We start from the raw sequence: 17,658 nt of genomic DNA on the forward strand, positions 1-17,658 counted from the left end.
AGGCAAGTCTTTTTGGTCGAAGCGCGGGTAGGGCTGAAAAGGAAGGTGGAAACGGCGTCTCAGACATTGAAGAGGCGACACGAGTCCCCCTGCCACACATCGCTCGGTGACCGGACAGAGCTGCCTACTCGCCCTTGTCAGAGGTGTTCCTTTTCTGAGCTAAGATCCAGGAAATTGTCCTTTGGGGGTGTGTGAGGCCGCTTTGGCTGCCGTGACAAGCACCCTGGACTTGGAGCTTAACCAGCAGAGTTCACTGCCCTGCCTACTGGAGGCGGGGAGTCTAGGATCCGGGTGTGGGCAGGGCTGGTTCCTCCCGAGGCCTCTCTGCTGGACGTGCAGACGCCGCCCTCTCTCCGTGTCCTCTCGCGGTCGTTCTTCTGTGTGTGTCTGTTCCGACTACCTCAGGAGGATACCTGGTGACCCCTCTAAAAACCTGTCTCAGTGTGCACTCGCATTCTGAGGCCCTCGGGGTGAGGACTTGCACGTGGGACTTAGCGGGGACACAGTTCAGCTCATGCGGGGGCAAACACTCCTGGAAAAGGGAGGTGAGACGTGGAGAACCCAGCTGTCTGCTGCGGGCTGTGCTTGGCGCTCTCGTCCGCTTGTCTGCCGTGCGGAGATTCCGGGTTCAGACTGCACGACCGCTGCCATCTGGGGCTCCGCTCCTGCCTGTGCTGCCCTTGCAGGTGCGTTCACGGGCTCCCTTTGGCAAACATCTGTGCTGTGCGCCTAATGGTAGCAGCGCTTGGGTGCCTCTGTGTGTTTACCGCTTAAGGTAGGTGTTATCATCACCATCCCCGTTTTACGGAGAAGGACCCTAAAGCATAGGTTGGTTAGTAACTGGTCCTAGGGGATCAGCGACGAGCAGACGACCAAACCCTGTGACGCCGGCAGCCCAGCTCCCAGGGCCATGGGTGTGTCCGTGTGCCTGCAGGGTCGGCATGCCTCGGACCATCCAGGCACATCGGGATGTGTTGGCCGCTGGGGGGTTGCCCCCATGAAGCTTGCCTAGGGGTGCGTGTTAATCTCCCTCCGCTGTGGCGTCCCCTCGTGATGGGAGATCACTTCCGTAGTCGGTCACTCCGCAGTCTCTGTGCATGCATAGTTGCAGACCCGCCTACTTGGGCAAACTATTTGTAACTGTAAATCGGTTCTCTGAGGACACGTGCAGAACGGCTGAAGTTTGAGTCCCCGGCATGCGTGTTCCCAGCTGAGGGCCAACAGGGTAACGCTCTACCTCTTTTATCACCTTGGACTATAGAAGGTGTTCTTTACGCGATCTGTTTGGCACCATGTTTGTCGTCTTTCTTGTGCTTTTGGTTGGTGGTTTCAGTGCTTAAACAGTCCTCCTATGTGGTGCTGAAGTGGGGCAACATCCAGAGGAGACAGGCCGGCTACGGAGCATGTGCTTCTAATTATGCGGAGCCACAGAAACCCGGTCAAGCTGCTGCCTAGTAAGGATAACCAAATCAGAGTTAATGGTATAATGCCCGTGGTTAGAACTGAGGGTATGCAACGTGTCATGGATGGTCTCCTTGACACACTTTTCTTAATGCCTTATTTAGTAAATACAAAAATTGTGCTTCCCCCACTTAACCAGTGAGTGCTTCCCTTCGTAGTGACTGTCGCGGTGGGGAGGGACTGGGGCCAGTCTCGTGGGTGATACCGCGCCGATACATGCTGGTTATAAACATACTTTGGAATGATTATTCAGTATCATGCGTGCTAAAACAAATAGAACAGCTAATACTTCTTGAATGCTTACCTTCTATCATAAAGTATCTTAAGAGCTTTACGTGTGTTTAATCCATTCACTGTACCCTGCAGGGGACTGGCCATGTCATTCCCATTTAGTGGAGGAGGGCACCGACACGCCTCCTGGGGCCTGGAGGAAGCTGGGATACAAGCCCCAGGCTCTCTACCTGTAGAGCTTGAGCTCCTCACTGTCTCTGTTAGGACAGACAAGGAAGTTACCCTTTATGAACAAACCCATAACTTAAAATATTTCTCTTTCCACTGGCTGTTTGAAAACGTCATTTTAAAGTGCCGCGTTGATGCGGCTCCCGCTGTAATATCATTGTACCAGTGCGGTTCCATCTTGAGAAGTATAAACTGCCTGAGACATAATCTTTGTCCTGACATTTTTGTGGTGCACTTGGATTCAGATTCTTGGCCCTTTCTTGGGATGTGGCAGTTTTTGAAGCCCCCTTGCTCACTTACCCTTCAGAATAACTCCATTGTGATGATCCGAAAACTTGTAATTTGCTTCTTTATAGAAAATCACTCTGCACCTCCTGATGTAACCACTTACACCTCAGAACACTCGATACAAGTAGAAAGGCCACAAGGCTCAACGACATCACGGACGGCACCAAAGTATGGCAACGCGGAGCTCATGGAGACTGGCGATGGTAGGTCTTCTGACAATCATTTCTCCTTCTTTATAAATCCTCATTTCTAGTAAGTTGCCCTTCTGTGTGCAGGATTGGATGTGTTTCTTGTAGATACAAAGCGACTCACGGAACCTGGTTTATCACCTTCTTTACGTGGCTCCCATGGAAGGTGGCACGGGGACAAGAGATGCAAATGATCTCCAAGTTGTCCAAGAGTGTTTCCTTGTAGGAAAAAATATCAGTGTGGGGGGAACTCAGTCATGAGAAGAAAACAGAAATTTTGTGAGTCTGACGTGTTTGCTAATCAGTAACAAATGTTGGTTCGGCAGTTAAGAAATTAGCATGGAAGTGTTAAGACCATGAGCAGTTAGGAGAAGGATAACATGAAGTTAAATGTAAACCGATGATTGACATGTATGGGCTAGTGTGATGCTTTAGACTTCTGAAGAAAGAGGGTTTTTTCCTCCATATCGGAAAAAAAAATGTCAGCGGTGATCGAGTACAGTAGTGGGGGCTCTCCCTCATTCCTCGTCCTTCTGTGTCAGTACATTCTGAGTATGGTGGCCGTTTCTGTGACCCGGTCTGGAGAAGCAGACTTGGGCGTCAACCCCATGCTCTATTCTGCTTTCCATGTGCTCAGCCCTTCCCAGGCCGCGAGAGTGTGGTAGACCCAGGGGTGATGTAAGATGTGATTTTCGTGAAGGCAGCCAGAGTGGCCTTGGTGTGCTGTCCATCCCTCTGGGTGTGTGTCCTGTGGCACTGTGTGGTTTGGGGCTGGCGAGGAAGGCCCTGACCTGTCTGTCGGGTGGCATGCCCAGTCCTCGTTCCAGTCCCACGCCCCTGGGGTCGGTGAGCCGCCCTGGTTTCCCTGGGGTGCTCGCAGTGCCAGTGTTGCTTTGTGTCCCTGTTAAAAGTCATCCTGTATCCAGTCGGTTGTTACTGTTATTCTTGTCACCATTTAATAGCTTTGTTGTCTGTGAAGTCTGCCTTTGTCTGTTCCCCTAGGTAAATTCATGTTGTCCCGTTGACACCACGTGAGTCCTCTGTGTCCTCTGTTTCTCTGTATGCAATGACCCCTGTATCAGAGTCACCCAGGACCTTGTCAGAAAACAGATTCTGGAACCCTCCCAGCCCTAACCCATCACAGGCTCGGGGCGGGGTCCTCAGGAGGACTCTTGCGTGTTGTGGCCGAGCTGGAGCACCAGTGGCAGTGGGAGACGACCTTCTGTTCACCCGAACCTACTCAGTGGGGCACTTAATGGAGAAATACTGTGTTTAGATATTGAGAATTCTGGGTGCTATATCTTTGTATGTTTCCCAAACTATAAAATATTTAATGTTTCAATTCTGCAAGTGCCCAATATATTTTGAGGCTATCTGTGAAAAAGCTTTTTATTTGATAAAAAGCTTCCTTGAGATCTGTCATATTTGTTCCAGACACTGAGATCTGTCTTTATGATACATGACCATCAGTGGGAGAGGGGGAGGAGGAGGAGGAGGAGGAGGAGGGCAGCTCTGCCAGGGTTTCGGGAAAGCCCCTTCCAGCCTGGTTCCCTTGCAGGACCTCTCCGCGGAGTAGAATGTGCTACAAGGACACTCTTGTCTGGCTTGAGGATGTCAGCACCCTGATGCTCCTTGTATTTGTTAATTTGGGGCGTTTAAAAATCTTTCTGCCTTTTTGGCAATTATTTATTCAGTTTCCAAAATTGATGTTGTTCGTTGTTGTAGATAAGAAATATGTTGTTATGATACGGAGTTTATTTTTGTGTGTACATGTGAATATGTGCCGTATCCTGGTGTTTTGGGTTATGCAAAAAATTAAGAGCATTTAAATTGCTGTGCTCAGGAAGCACTGGCTGAACATGCACTCAGGTGAGCAGAAACTGAGGCATGGACGAGGGCCACTGGATAGTCAGAGTGCAGGCCTGCCACGGAGCCCGCAGAGCCTGGGTGCCCCGCCCTCGTGTCAGGATGTGCCTGGCACATTGGGCAGGCCACTCTGGCCCCAGAGAGGGCAGTGCTGGTGGTCTCCAGAGACAGCTCTCAGAACTCCATCGGAGAAGGACAGGGGAGCAGATCCTGTTTCAGGAATGGGAGGTGTGATTGGGTGCAGCCCAGGGTCTGGTGCCCCTCCCCCAACCCCAGCAGGACATCTGCAGCATCATTCCAGGGGTCTCTGCAGACCCTGTGGTGCTAGTGGGACCACTGCACCCTGACATCTACTCAGGGGCAAGCTCTTGCCGGGTGGGGTGTCCTGGGTGGCAATTGCAGGACCCTCAATATGGGGCCCTGGCACTGGTGTCACGACCATTTTTCCTGTGGCTGCTTGTTCAGCTGGTGAGGTACTGACTGGTCCTTCTTCTGTCGGTGGGTCTGTTTTCCAGGGGTGCCAGTAAGTAGCCGGGTGTCAGCGAAAATTCAACAGCTCGTCAATACGCTCAAACGACCGAAGCGGCCGCCGTTACGGGAATTCTTTGTTGATGACTTTGAAGAATTGCTGGAAGGTGAGAGGGGCCTCCGCTCCCCACTTACTCTGTCTGCGTGATCCCAGGGACTGTCATGACTGGGCTGTTACGAGTAACAGTCTTGGCACCCCTGCAAGACAAGAATCTTCTCTAGAGACTGTAGGCACTGTTCCCAAAGCCGCCTTTAAAGACAGGCTAAGTGCGGGCAAGGCAGGATAGACACCCAGGCTGCATGTTTGTGGCCCTCCCAGGGTGCAGTCACGGCCATGAGCCCGGCCTCCACCAGGTAGCAGAAATGCGGGGAAGCATACAAAACCGTGACTCAAGGTGACACGTGCTCTCTGCGTAAGCTCATTAAGAGGAAGGCAGAGTGTGCATGCGGCTGGGCTCATTTCCTGCCCCTCTGTGCAAATTCAGGACTACGTCAAACCCAGATTCCTTATTTTCTTGTTCTTTGTACCACAAGTAAGACACTGCTGATTCTCTGGCCAGCAGGGGGAGATTGTCAATCGCAGACTGTGAGGGAGAGAATCCTTTTCTAAAAGTGAGAAGCGTAACAGTTGCTAACGTAAACTAAAGAGTTGGGAAGATTGTATTGCATTATAGGCCATTTTTTGTTTTACTCAAGAAAATGTACTTGGGTTGTTTATTGATAGTAATTGTTGCAAATTCAAACTTACATCCCCATGTTTAAGGGCAAAATATAATTTAACAAAATTTGAGCTCTGGAGTCCAGAATTACTAGTGTATGTACATCAGGAGTTGATATTTTGAACAGCTGTTGCAATCCCAGAGTCCAGGCATGTTAAAATACACAGTTCATCTGTCAGTTTACAGATGCACTCAGGTCTCCCTATATTCACCATCCCAACATTGCCTTAGAAAGTATAAGAATTAAGTGCTTCCATTACGTCCGTGAAGCTAGCATATAGGTCCTGGCTGTGATTCTAGAAAAGCACGTGTGCATGTTTTCAGTCCACCAATAAACATGTGTAAGTCTTCTACCTTCTTTAAAAGGAAGAGAACGGTGATTGTGCTAATATGCATGTATTTTTTTAAAAAACTTCCAATGTATTTAGTTCAGCAACCGGATCCGAACCAGCCAAAGCCAGAGGGAGCGCAGATGTTGGCGGTACGTGGGGAGCAGCTGGGAGTGGTGACGAACTGGCCGCCATCGCTAGAGGCTGCATTGCAGCGGTGGGGGACCATCTCCCCGAAGGCCCCATGCTTGACCACGATGGACACGAACGGGAAGCCCCTGTACATCCTCACTTACGGTAATTCCGTATGCCGCTTCACCTTCCTGACTCTGCCTGCATACAACAGCCACTTTTGGGGTGCTTCACTTACGTTTGTAAATCCAGTACAGAAACAAAATGGACTTAGAAAGGGAATATTTTAGGGAAAGCACTTAATTTGAATATGAAAAGTTACTACTTATTAAGCGTTTTTGGAGTAAAATCCAGAAATGGGTACAAAAAGAATCAGTCATAACCCTAATAAGATAGTGGATTTTACCTCTTGGAACATGCATGTGATGTTCTTGCAAGTCGTGCCTTCAGGAAGGATGGGTAATTAAAGAATATGTATCTAAACTCTTTTATGTGTATCCTTCAGAAAAAACAAAAACCATTTCCAAAGTGATTACTCAAAAAAGCAAGAGAAACAGGGTTTTCTTTAGTTCTTCATTCAGTACAATTAATGAAATCTGTGAACTTTTGGAAGTAGTTTTCTGTACCAGAAAGATTTCGTTCTCTTTGTTCCCTGGGTAAGGGGCCAAGGAGAAAGCAGGTGGTTGGGTTACTGTCACAGCACCTGCTGCAGCTTTGCAGAGAGACCAGCTGAATAACAGAAAGACCAGAGCTGTCCCTCCTCTGTCTGCACGTGTGAGATTAGGTGACCTGTGTCTAGATCGAAGTTTTGTGTCCCTGGCAGCAGTGCTCTTACGTGGAGTAGGAAGGTGGCTCATTTCTACATTGGCCCATGTTACGATAAGCGACATAGAGTCCAGCCTTTTGGGATGTGGGGCCTCAGGGGGTACCTGCTGTAGACTCCAGCATTACCTGTGCATCTCATGGACAGAAATGGGTTTGGGGTTTAGGAGCATATGTCTCCCAGCTTTGCCATTTTCTGGCAATGTTGGGTATTTCTAAGTGGATAAAGAGCATTTCACCCATGGTGAGGCTTACCTGGATTTTTTCATTATGCCCTTTGGAAATAGGTGTTAGTCAAGTAAGTGGAAGACTTTCCTTAGTGACCCCCATCCCTGGCCAGACCCAGCCCTGAAGCTGGTGGTGTGGCTGGAACTGTCACTCCTTAGCTTCTTCCAGAGATCATCTGCCATGTACGGGGACTCCTAGGACCCACCGTGTGCACACGCAGCGAAGCGCCCACCTTGCTGCCTACAAGTGTGCGCTGAGATGCGCGAGGCGCTAACTGTGTACCTGCCCAGCGCAGGGCAGGGCATCAGAGAAGGAGACACGGTTCTCCAGGCTGAGGACTCCGGTCGGAAGGGCAGCCCTTCTCCTGAGGGAACAAAGAGCAGAGAAGCGCTGACTTTGCCTTCGTGCACGTTACTGCGAGCTGTGGTGTAAGATGGACGCCGAAAGTTATCTGAGGGAATTTGGCTATCTAAGGGAAGTGTGTCTACACCCCAGCATCACAGCCCCTGCTCTTCAGTCATCTATGTTTTCTTGCATTTACTCATCTGTATGAGGCATATGCTGTGGGTCACTCTTGGTTTTGACCTGTTAAAGAAATGTAAGCAATGCATTTCCAAAAACATGGTGATAGTTCATCAGGATGTAAAAGGGAAGTGTTGGCCAATACGAGAAAAACTGTAGAAAAGTGCTTTATAGGTAGAAACACTGAGGTAGATGAACCTGTAATGGCTGGGTGTTGCTCAGAATACAGAGAAGAGCTCACTGAATAAGAATTGTTCTCATACCAAGGAACTCGGTCTCATTGGCAGACTGGACTGTTTACAGTCTTGTAGTTCACTTTCGGCTCTCATTTAACTTCCTGCAAAGCCAGATGGTAGCTGAGAAACTTGGGATCTTTGATGGAAAATACAGGGAGTGAAGGTTAACAGCCCTGTAGAACAATCCACTGTTCTCCATTTACCAATACGAATAAAACACCATCTTACAATCTTCAGTTAATAAAAATAAATCATGCTAAGCAACTAATTTCCTTCTATCATGAATCTTCGCTTCCTCCTGTTCTCAGCACGATACCTGCAAATTTATTCTACTTTGCTGCAGTGCGCTTTTATTACCAGGCAAACTCCCTCTCCTCTCTCCCTCCCTCCCTCTTCCTCTTTTTCTTTTCTTCCTTCTTTCCTTTTGTGACTTATCACTTGGCTTTTGCTCCAGATATTTTGAAATATTCAGGTGCTTGAGCTACAAAAGCGTTGGGAAACCTTTCTACATGGTTTATGCTTTGCATTATTGCCGATGTGTTTCTCAGGCTCCACTGCTGTTCGCAGGTGACTTAGCCGCTGTGCTGAGCGTGAGCTCTGAAACCCCTTCCTCACCCACCTACCCGCTTCCTCAGACCTACACTCTTCTTATGGTTGCGTACTCCTCACAGAAATCCAGTTGAAATTAAAATTAATCTGTAGTAAGACAGTGCATGCATCATGTCCGCATCTCTTTCTTTTTTCTATATGCACAAGCTATCTTAGAGTCTTAATATCTATTTTCTCAGTTAAAATACCAGTTTAACTTGGCAAAATCAGTTGAGACTTCGTGTCCCCCACCTTCCAAATACATAGTACGGAATTATTATTAACTGGTATTGGCCATGGTCACCATTTTATACATCTCATGACTTATTTTATAACTGGGTGTTTGTACCTTTGACCCCCTTCACCCATTTATGCCTCCCTCTCCCCCCCCCCCCACCAGTCTGTTCTCTGTATATGTATGAGCTTGGGTTTTAGATTCTGCAAGTGAGTGAGATCACAAGGTATTTGTCTCTCTCTGTCTCACCTGTTTCACGTAGCATGATGCCTCCAAGTCCATGCATGTTGTTGTAAATGGCAAGATTTCATGCCTTGTTATGGCTGAATAATGTCCTGTGTACATATACCACCTTTTCTTCATCCACTCATCTGTTGATGACCAGTTTTAACCCCCATAGTGGTTTTTCCAGAGTGGCTGCCCGGTTTGCCCTCCCACCAACAGTGTAAGAGGTTCCCCTTTCTCCACATCTTCGCCAACACTTGTCATCTCCTGTCTTTTTGATGCTAGCCATTCTGACAGGTATGAGGTGGTAGCTCAGTGATTTTGATTTAATCTCCCTGGTGATGAGTGATGTTGAGTACCTGTCATTGTCTTTTGGCCATCTGTGTGTCTTTGGAGAAATGTCTATTCAGTTCCTGTGCCCATTTTTGAATCCATTATTTTTTTCCATTGAGTTTCCTTTCTGTACTTAGATGTTAACCCCTTATTGGATAAATGATTTGCAAATATCTTCTGTAATTTGCTTTTTCATTGTGTGGATGGTTTCCCGTCCTGCACAAAAGCTTTTTAGTGTGATATGGTCCCACTTGTTTATTTTTGCTTTTGGTGTCGGATCCAAAAACTCATCCCCAAGGTCCATGTCAAGGATCTTAGCACCTGTTTTCTTCTAGGAGTTTTATGGTTTCAAGTCTTAGGTTCGATTTTTTTTTCATTCATTTTGAGTTAATTTTTAGGTGTGGTTCAGTGCCATTCTGCTGCATGTGACTGTCCAGTTTTCTCACTACTACTTATTGAAGAGACTGCCTCTTCCCTATTGTGTATTCTAGACTCCTTTGCTGTAAACTAATTGACATATATGCATGAGTTTATTTATGGGCTCTCTGTTCCATTGATGTGTGTCTGTTTTATGCCAGTGCCACACTGTTTTAATTACTGTAGCTTTGTAATACAGTTTAAAATCAGGGAGCCAGCTGCCCCCAGCTTTGTTCTTCATACTCAAGATTCCTTTGGCTGTTTGGGGCCTTTTGTGTTTCCATACAAATGTTAGGATTCTTTGTTCTACCTCCATGAAAGATGCCATAGATATTTTGGTAGGGATTGCATTAAATCTGTAGATTGCTTTGGGTAGTATAGACATTTTAACAATATTATTTCTCCCAGTTCATGAGCATGGAATGTCTTTCATTTGTTTGTGTCTTCCTCAGTTTCTTTCATCAGTGTCTTATAATTTTCAGAGTTTAGGTCTTTTAGCCCCTTGGTTGAAATTTTTCATGGTACTTACTCTTTTTTGATGCAACTCTAAATGTTTTCTTAATTTCTCTGATAATTCATTGTTTCTAGAAATGCAGTTGTTGAATTTTGTGCATCAGTTTGCACTCTGCAATGTTACTCAATTCTTGGATTAGTTCTAACGGGGTTTTTTGTTTGTTTATTTCTTTGGTTTTGGTAGCATCTTTAGAGTTTTTCTGTATATAAAACCCTATCATCCTCAAATACAGATAGTTTTACTTCTTCCTTTCCAATATGGATACCTTTTGAGTCTTTTTCTTGCCCAAATACTCTGGCTAGCACTTCCAAAACCATTGAATAAAAGTGGTGAGACTGGACATCCTGGTCTTGATTTTTTTCTCGGCACACAATACTAGCTATGGGTTTTGAATGTATAGCTTTTATTATGTTGAGGTATGGTCCCTCTGTATTCCCTTTGTTGAGAGTTTTTCATCAAAAAATGTTGAATTTTGTCAAATGCTTTTTTCTGTATGTATGGAGAAATGATTTTTATTCTTCATTTTGTTAATGTGGTGTATCATGTTGATCGATTTGACAGCGTTGAGCCATCCACATATCCCTGGAATAAATCCTACTGATCACGGTGTATGATCCTTTTACTGTATTGTTGAATTCAGTTTGCTAATATTTTGTTGAGGAATTTTGCATCTATGTTTATGAGGAGTAAGGGCCTCTTATTTCTTTTGTGTGTCCTTGTCTGGTTTTGGTATCAGGGTAACACTGGCTTCATAAAATGAGTTTGGAATCATTCCCCTCCTCTAATTATTTTGGAAGAGTTTAGGAAGGATAAGTATTAAATCTTCTTTGAATGTTTGATAGAATTCATAAGGAAAGGCTTCTGTTTGTAGGGAGGTTTTCAAATTTCTGATTAAATCTCCTTACTAGTAATCATTCTATTCAGATTTTGTTTCCTCATGATTCATTGTTGGAAGATCGTATGTTTCTAGGATTTATTCATTTTTTTCAGTTTGTTGGCATATCATTGTTCCTGGTGGTCTCTTGTGATCCTTTGTATTTCTGTGGTGTTGGTTATAACTTTCATTTTTTATTTTATCTGAGATTTTAAATGAGAGTCCACTCTCGTTTTCTTTTGGTGAGTCTATCCAAGGGTTGTCAGTTTTGTTTACCTTTTCCAAGAACCAGCTCTTGGTTTTGTTGATCTTCTCTATTGCCTTTTTAGTCCCTATTTTAACAATTTCTGCTCTGATCTTTGTTACTTCCTTCTTTCTGCTAGCTTGGGCTTCATTTGTTCTTCTCCTGGTTCCTTGAGGTGTAAGACTAGGCTGTTTAGTTGAGATTTTTCTTGTTCATTGAGGTACACCTGTATTGCTATGGACTTCCGTCTCAGAACCGCTTTTGCTACAAATCATAAGTTTTGGTATGTTGTATTTCCGTTTTTACTTGTCTCAAGGTATTTTTTTAATTTCTTCTTTGAATTTTTTGTTGTCACACTGGTTGTTCAGTAGCATGTTGTTTAATCTCCACATACTTGTGAATTTTCCAGTTTTCTTCTTATAATTGACTTCTCACTTCATACCATTATGGATCAGAAAAGATGCTTGCTATATTTTCAGTCTTGAATTTATAGAGATTTGTTTTGTGGCCTCACGTATGATTTGGAGAATGTTCCATGTGCACTTGAGAAGAATGTGTATTTGGTGCTTATGGATGGAGTGTTTGATAAAAATTAAGTCCATATGTTCTAATGTGTTGTTCAAGGCCACTATTTCCTTACTGGTTTTCTATCCAGATGATTTATCCGTTGATGTGAGTGGGGTATTAAAGTTCCTACTATTATCATATTGCTGTTAATTTCTCCCTTTAGGGCTATGAATATTTGCTTCATAGATTTAGGTGCCTCCATATTGGGTCCACAAATGTTTACAAATGTTATGTCTTCTCAGTGGACTGATCCCTTCATCATTAAGTATCTCCCCTTCTTTGTCTCTTATTACAGTCTTTGGTTTAAAGTGTGTTTTGTCTGATAGAACTACAGCTACTCATCTTCCTTTATGTCCCCACTTCTGTGGAGTGTCTTTCTGCAACCCCTCACTTTCCTCTGTGTGCATCCTTACGTCTGAACGGAGCCTCTTGTAGGCAGCAGATCAGTTGTTCTTGTTTTTTTGTGTGTGTGTGTTTTCCCCCATTAACTCACTCTGTGTCTTTTAATGAGAGAATTTAGTCCTTCTACGTTTAAAATAAGTATTGATAAGAGGTACTCATTGCATTTTGGTAATTGTTATCCGGTTGTTTTTGTAGGGCCTCTCTGTTCCTTTTCTCTTCCTTTGTGGTTTCATGACTTTCTTTAGTGTGAGGCTTACATTGCTATCCCTTTATATTTGTGTATCTGCTAGAGGTGTTTGCTTGGTGGTTACCATGAGGCTCACATACAACAACTTATATTTATAACCATCAGTTTTAAGTTGATAACTTATGTTTGAACACATTCTAAACCCGTGCATTTTTACTCTCCCACCCACATTTCATGTTCTTGATGTCACATTTTACATCTTGATATCTTGCGTGTCCCTATTTACTACTTTTGTCCTTTTCCTTTTATACTGGCTTTATATAGTCCACAACTTTATTCTAGATTTACCTTTCCTAGTGGGATTTATACTTCTATTTATTTTCTTGTTACTTATTAGTGCCATTTCTTTTCAGCATGAAAAAGTCTTTTTAACATTTCTTACACATCTGGTTTTGCATTTGCTTCTGGGAATATGCATAGTCTGCCCTTCCATTCTGATTGATCCCTTTCCCAGTAACTTCTCTTGTTTGGAAAGTTTTTCATTCTCCTCTGTAAATCAGTAAAGAACCATTGTGTCTCCTGCAACTTAAATCAGCAAAGCTTTTCTCCTTGAAAAACAGCAAGTGGTATTTTGCCAAAAGTATGTTGCTCTTTTCAAGCTCCTGACTGTAGACTGGCTTCTGTATGAATATATGATAATATCCAAACAGAGAATGACGTTGAAAGTGTAACAAAACATAACTTTGCTAATCATCTGACTGTAACGGATTTGTTCACAAAGCCATTGGGTTTTTCAGTTACAACAAATTGATTGTAATTGTTTATTTAATTGTGATTCCCTAATATTGTTCACATTAAAAAGATTTGAAGGCACAAAATACTTGTTTTCTTTAGATGAAAAATCACTGAGTTATTTCTAATAGCCAGTGGCTGTTTTTGTGGAAAAAATATAGCCACCTAACAAAATACCAGATGCTTGTAAGGTGGCCACTCTTGAGGACTGCAGTGTTGAGGCAGATCTAGAGAAGAGGGTGGAGGACAGACAAGACCTTCGTGTCTGATAATTAGCCTAAGTGCTCAAGAAGTATGGCCAAAGAGCATACTGTCATTTTGTCCTTTTTAGGTTGCCTATGACATCAGTGAAACGAAGGCCATGTATTGAGCACATACTGTAAACCAGTAATACCCTAGGAGTTAGAGAAATTAAGATAACAACATTCCTTTTGTCCCTTTATCGCTAAGGAGGAGATAAGTTGATAAATCCTGTGGAAGATAAACAATAACCCTAATTTAGGTTGCTGCAAAATCCAATGTGAAGTAAAACAAGTGTTATAAACATAAAACTTCTTAACTCTTACATTTAAAATAGGAAGAAGATGAAAACAGTGATTGTATTTACGGGAAAGTTAAAGTTGCTCCTAACTGTTGTTAACGATCATGTTAATGTAACTTCTAACACCTCTTCTGCTTCTGAAAGCATGTGGAAGCTGATATCATGAAGCCCTTTAGGTGTCTAAGAGCTCATATTAGGTGTCAGAGTCACTTTGTCCCCCGCCCTGTCCTCCTGTGCAGGAGTGTCTGGTGCTAGAATGGAGGCAGGGGTGGGAACCCTGGAGGTTCTTCCAAGCTGGCTGTCCTTTCTGGTGTGTGTGTGTTTTCAATCCTGTTTTTATTTTTTATTTTTTTATTTTTTTAAAAAAAAATTTTTTTCAACGTTTTTTATTTATTTTTGGGACAGAGAGAGACAGAGCATGAACGGGGGAGGGGCAGAGAGAGAGGGAGACACAGACTCGGAAACAGGCTCCAGGCTCCGAGCCATCAGCCCAGAGCCTGACGCGGGGCTCGAACTCACGGACCGCGAGATCGTTACCTGGCTGAAGTCGGACGCTTAACCGACTGCGCCACCCAGGCGCCCCTTCAATCCTGTTTTTAATCCTCCTTTGTGGTCAATTTTTTCTGGAGTTCAGAACTTTCGCTCTGAATACTTACCGCCATCTTTAAGTTCAAACATTACTCTCAAAAAATCCTGAATCCCCAAGACAAGCAAGATGTGATGCTGAGAAACTCAAGACTTGGGGAGGGAAGAGGGGTCAGGCCTTGCAAAGTGTGTCCTGACTTTGCATTCATTTCATTCATTTCATGAGCAAGGCCCTGGTAACAGTGGAAACATGTCATTTTGTGTAACATGAATCGGCAGTGACACACTATTGCCCTTGTCCCTGCTCTCCTCCCCAGAAATCTTCCCATCTTCTATGATGATAAATGTTCTGTGGCTTTGCTGTACCTGCTTTGCACACTTAGAGTGTGTATCCGTACCTTGTTCCAGTGTTCCAGGCCTCTCAGAGTTATGAGTCAGAGTTTCTGGCTTTTATTTTCCTTCAGGGTTCCATGGACTCAGGGTTACTTGAAGGCTTAAAATGAATGAGTACCGTCTCTAGTTATGTGCATGTTGAGACGTAAGTGAAATGCATGTGTCCACTTACTTATATCTTTATCATTTTTATTAATAGGCAAACTGTGGACAAGAAGTATGAAGGTTGCTTACAACATTCTGCATAAATTAGGTACAAAGCAGGAACCTATGGTACGACCAGGAGACAGGGTAAGTGCACGTCTGCAAACGCTCCATCGTATGCGACAGAGACACCTGCTGTTTGAAGTTCTAGAGTTCAGTGTCTCCTAATGCTAATGCTGCTAAGTCAGGCTTTCTTAACATTAACTATGAATCGGGGTCAGTTACACGATATGTCATTTAGCCTTTACAACAACCCCGTAAGTTCAACTGTAGTACTTCTGTTTCATCCATGAGGACGTGCAGACTTGGGAGTGTCACATCAGATGAAGGCACATAACTCATAAGTGGCTCAGCACTCGCAGCTGTTTCTGGCAGACCCCAGAGCCACATTCCCAACCTTTGTCCTGTCGTCTGCTACTTTGAAACATTCGTGTGTCATCTACGTGGACCGGCAGGACAAATTATACGTAAAACTTTGTTTACATCCATCAGTGTACTGAAATCTTTACAGTACGCTGCTGGTGCCATTCCTTTCCTGGTGTTAAATTTCTGGATAGAGGCTACTATGTTTAACCGATAAGCAAATTTTTATTCTTCCTGCAATCTGATTAAGTTACAGATTGAATATGTTAGTATTCCTTTGCAATGTTATACTCCAAGAACTTAATACCCTTGTCCAAGCTTTGTACCCCAATTTAGATGTGAGGCAGGGTTAGACCCGCATTTTCTTGCCTGCAAATGTAGCATCTTTTTTTTTCCATTTGCTGCTTTGTATCTGAGACCCCAACACTGGGTTATCCTACCTGTGCCCAAAGAACTCCCAAGTGAATTCAGTAAAAATATCAGTGCTGAGCACCATAAACCAACAAGAACAGAAGCTGTGATTTACTTAAGATATTATAAAGACAGGGGCCCGTCATGAGGAATTTTTTAGAAGATTACCAGAGGCCCAGCCTTCTGTGGTGGACTATGATTCTTTCCATTTTTTTATTGAACAAGTTTGACCTGTGGCTTGTAAATCTCAGTTATAGGTCTTAGCACTTCCCTGATTATAAAACTACAAGGCTACAGTAATCAAAGCAGTGCAGTGCTAACATAAAGGCAGATGTGGAGAATGGAGTAGAACAGAGAGCCCAGAAACAAACCCTCGTGTGCACGGTGAAGCAGGTTCATCGAGGATGTTAAGATATGACACGGGGAAAGGACAGTCTCTTCGACAAATGGTGCTGGGAAAACTAGACCACCCACAAGCAAAAGGACAAAGTTGGACCTTTTACACCGTCTATTAAAAAATTAACTCACAATGGTTCGGAGACTTAAAGAACAAAAACTATAAAACTCTTAGAATAAAACATGGGGGAAAGCTTCATAACACAGAATTTGGCAATGATTTTTTTACGTGATACCAAAAACACCGTGGAACAAAAATAAAAACATAAATTGGATTTCATCAAAATAACTTCTGTGCACCAAAGGACATTATCGAGACTGAAAAAGAAACATACAAGATGGGAGAAAATATTGACGAATTCTGTATCTGATGAGAGGTTAGTATCCACACTATGCTAAAACAAACAAACAAAACATAAGTTTAAAAAATGGGCAGAGGACTTGAATAGACATTTCTCCAGAGAAGGTTTGCAGATGGCCAGTGAGCACCTGAAAAGACGCCCCATGTCACTGCTCGTTAGGGCGCTGCATGTTAAAACCACAGTGAGACCACACTCCACAGCCATTGGGGTGGCTGTTGTCAGAAAGCAGAAAGTAAATGTTGGCAAGAATGAAGAGATTGAACCCCGGTGTGCTGCCACTGCAGACAACAGTATGGCGGCTCCTTTAGAAATTGAACATAAATTACTGCTTGATCCAACAGTTTCCCTTCCGTTTCAAAAGCACTGAAATCAGGGGCTTGAGCAGATAACATTGTTCACAAAACCAAAAGGTGGCGGTAACTCAAGTGTCCGTCGGCAGATGCACGGAGACACATACTAAAACATGATGGGCTCGAAGACTATGTGACGCGGAATATGGCAGCTGCAAAGGACAAATGTACCAGGTACTTAGAGTAGTTAAATTCATGGAATCAGAAGGGTGATGGTAGCTAGGGGGCTGGCGGGGGCTGGGAAGTTCCCTAATGGGAGTGAGGCTTCAGTTTAGGAAGATGAGAAGGTCGGGAGATGGTTCTGGTTGTGAATGTACTTCATGCTGCTGAGCTGTGCACTTTATTTTCAAAATAAATTAATAAAATAAATGAATGGTCAACGTTGTGTATGTTTTACCCCAATAAAAAAATCAGTTGTATGTAATATCTCCCTTAACTATAATTTCACGGATAGTGTTAGTAGAGTGATTTCGTTAAAAGTTCTTATAGAGCATGGCCTCCAGATTATTGAAGGTCCCTTAAAATAACAACTACAAAATAAACCACCTCTGTTCAGCTAAGACGTTAGTAGGAATTTGCGGGACACAGTTTTGAGAAAATAAACTATGTAAAGAGGTTTGTCGGTAGAGGTTGGTTTGACTGTGTGAGAGAGACTACTTTTCTAAGTTATTTAAAACATTATTCATGTAGTTAATATCGGGCACATGCGTACCGATACTTTTATTAAATAAATATACACGACCATAGCAGTAAATTGATCATAAGCTTATGTTGCTATAAACGGAATTTTTTGCCCTCTTTGAAAATCACTTTTGAATAAAACATAATTTTCCCCAGAATAGTGAACATTCAGTCCTTAGCATAAAAATTTACATTTTGTGTGCATGTGACCTTACT

At 43.6% G+C, this 17,658-nt stretch overlaps 1 protein-coding gene across 11 annotated transcripts in view; it reads left to right on the forward strand.

The window, feature by feature from the left end:
• Nucleotides 1-17,658, forward strand: part of DIP2C (disco interacting protein 2 homolog C) — a 416,980-nt gene that overhangs the window by 270,843 nt on the left and 128,479 nt on the right. For all 11 annotated transcript variants that reach the window (XM_058682051.1, XM_058682054.1, XM_058682050.1 and 8 more), the window contains 4 exons: nucleotides 2,277-2,411; nucleotides 4,778-4,897; nucleotides 5,938-6,135; nucleotides 14,875-14,966. In XM_058682051.1, coding sequence (XP_058538034.1) covers nucleotides 2,277-2,411; nucleotides 4,778-4,897; nucleotides 5,938-6,135; nucleotides 14,875-14,966 — 545 coding nt within the window. The remainder of the gene's footprint in view (nucleotides 1-2,276; nucleotides 2,412-4,777; nucleotides 4,898-5,937; nucleotides 6,136-14,874; nucleotides 14,967-17,658) is intronic.

This window comes from Neofelis nebulosa, chromosome 8, assembly GCF_028018385.1.
Source record: "Neofelis nebulosa isolate mNeoNeb1 chromosome 8, mNeoNeb1.pri, whole genome shotgun sequence".
Lineage (NCBI taxonomy): Eukaryota > Metazoa > Chordata > Mammalia > Carnivora > Felidae > Neofelis > Neofelis nebulosa.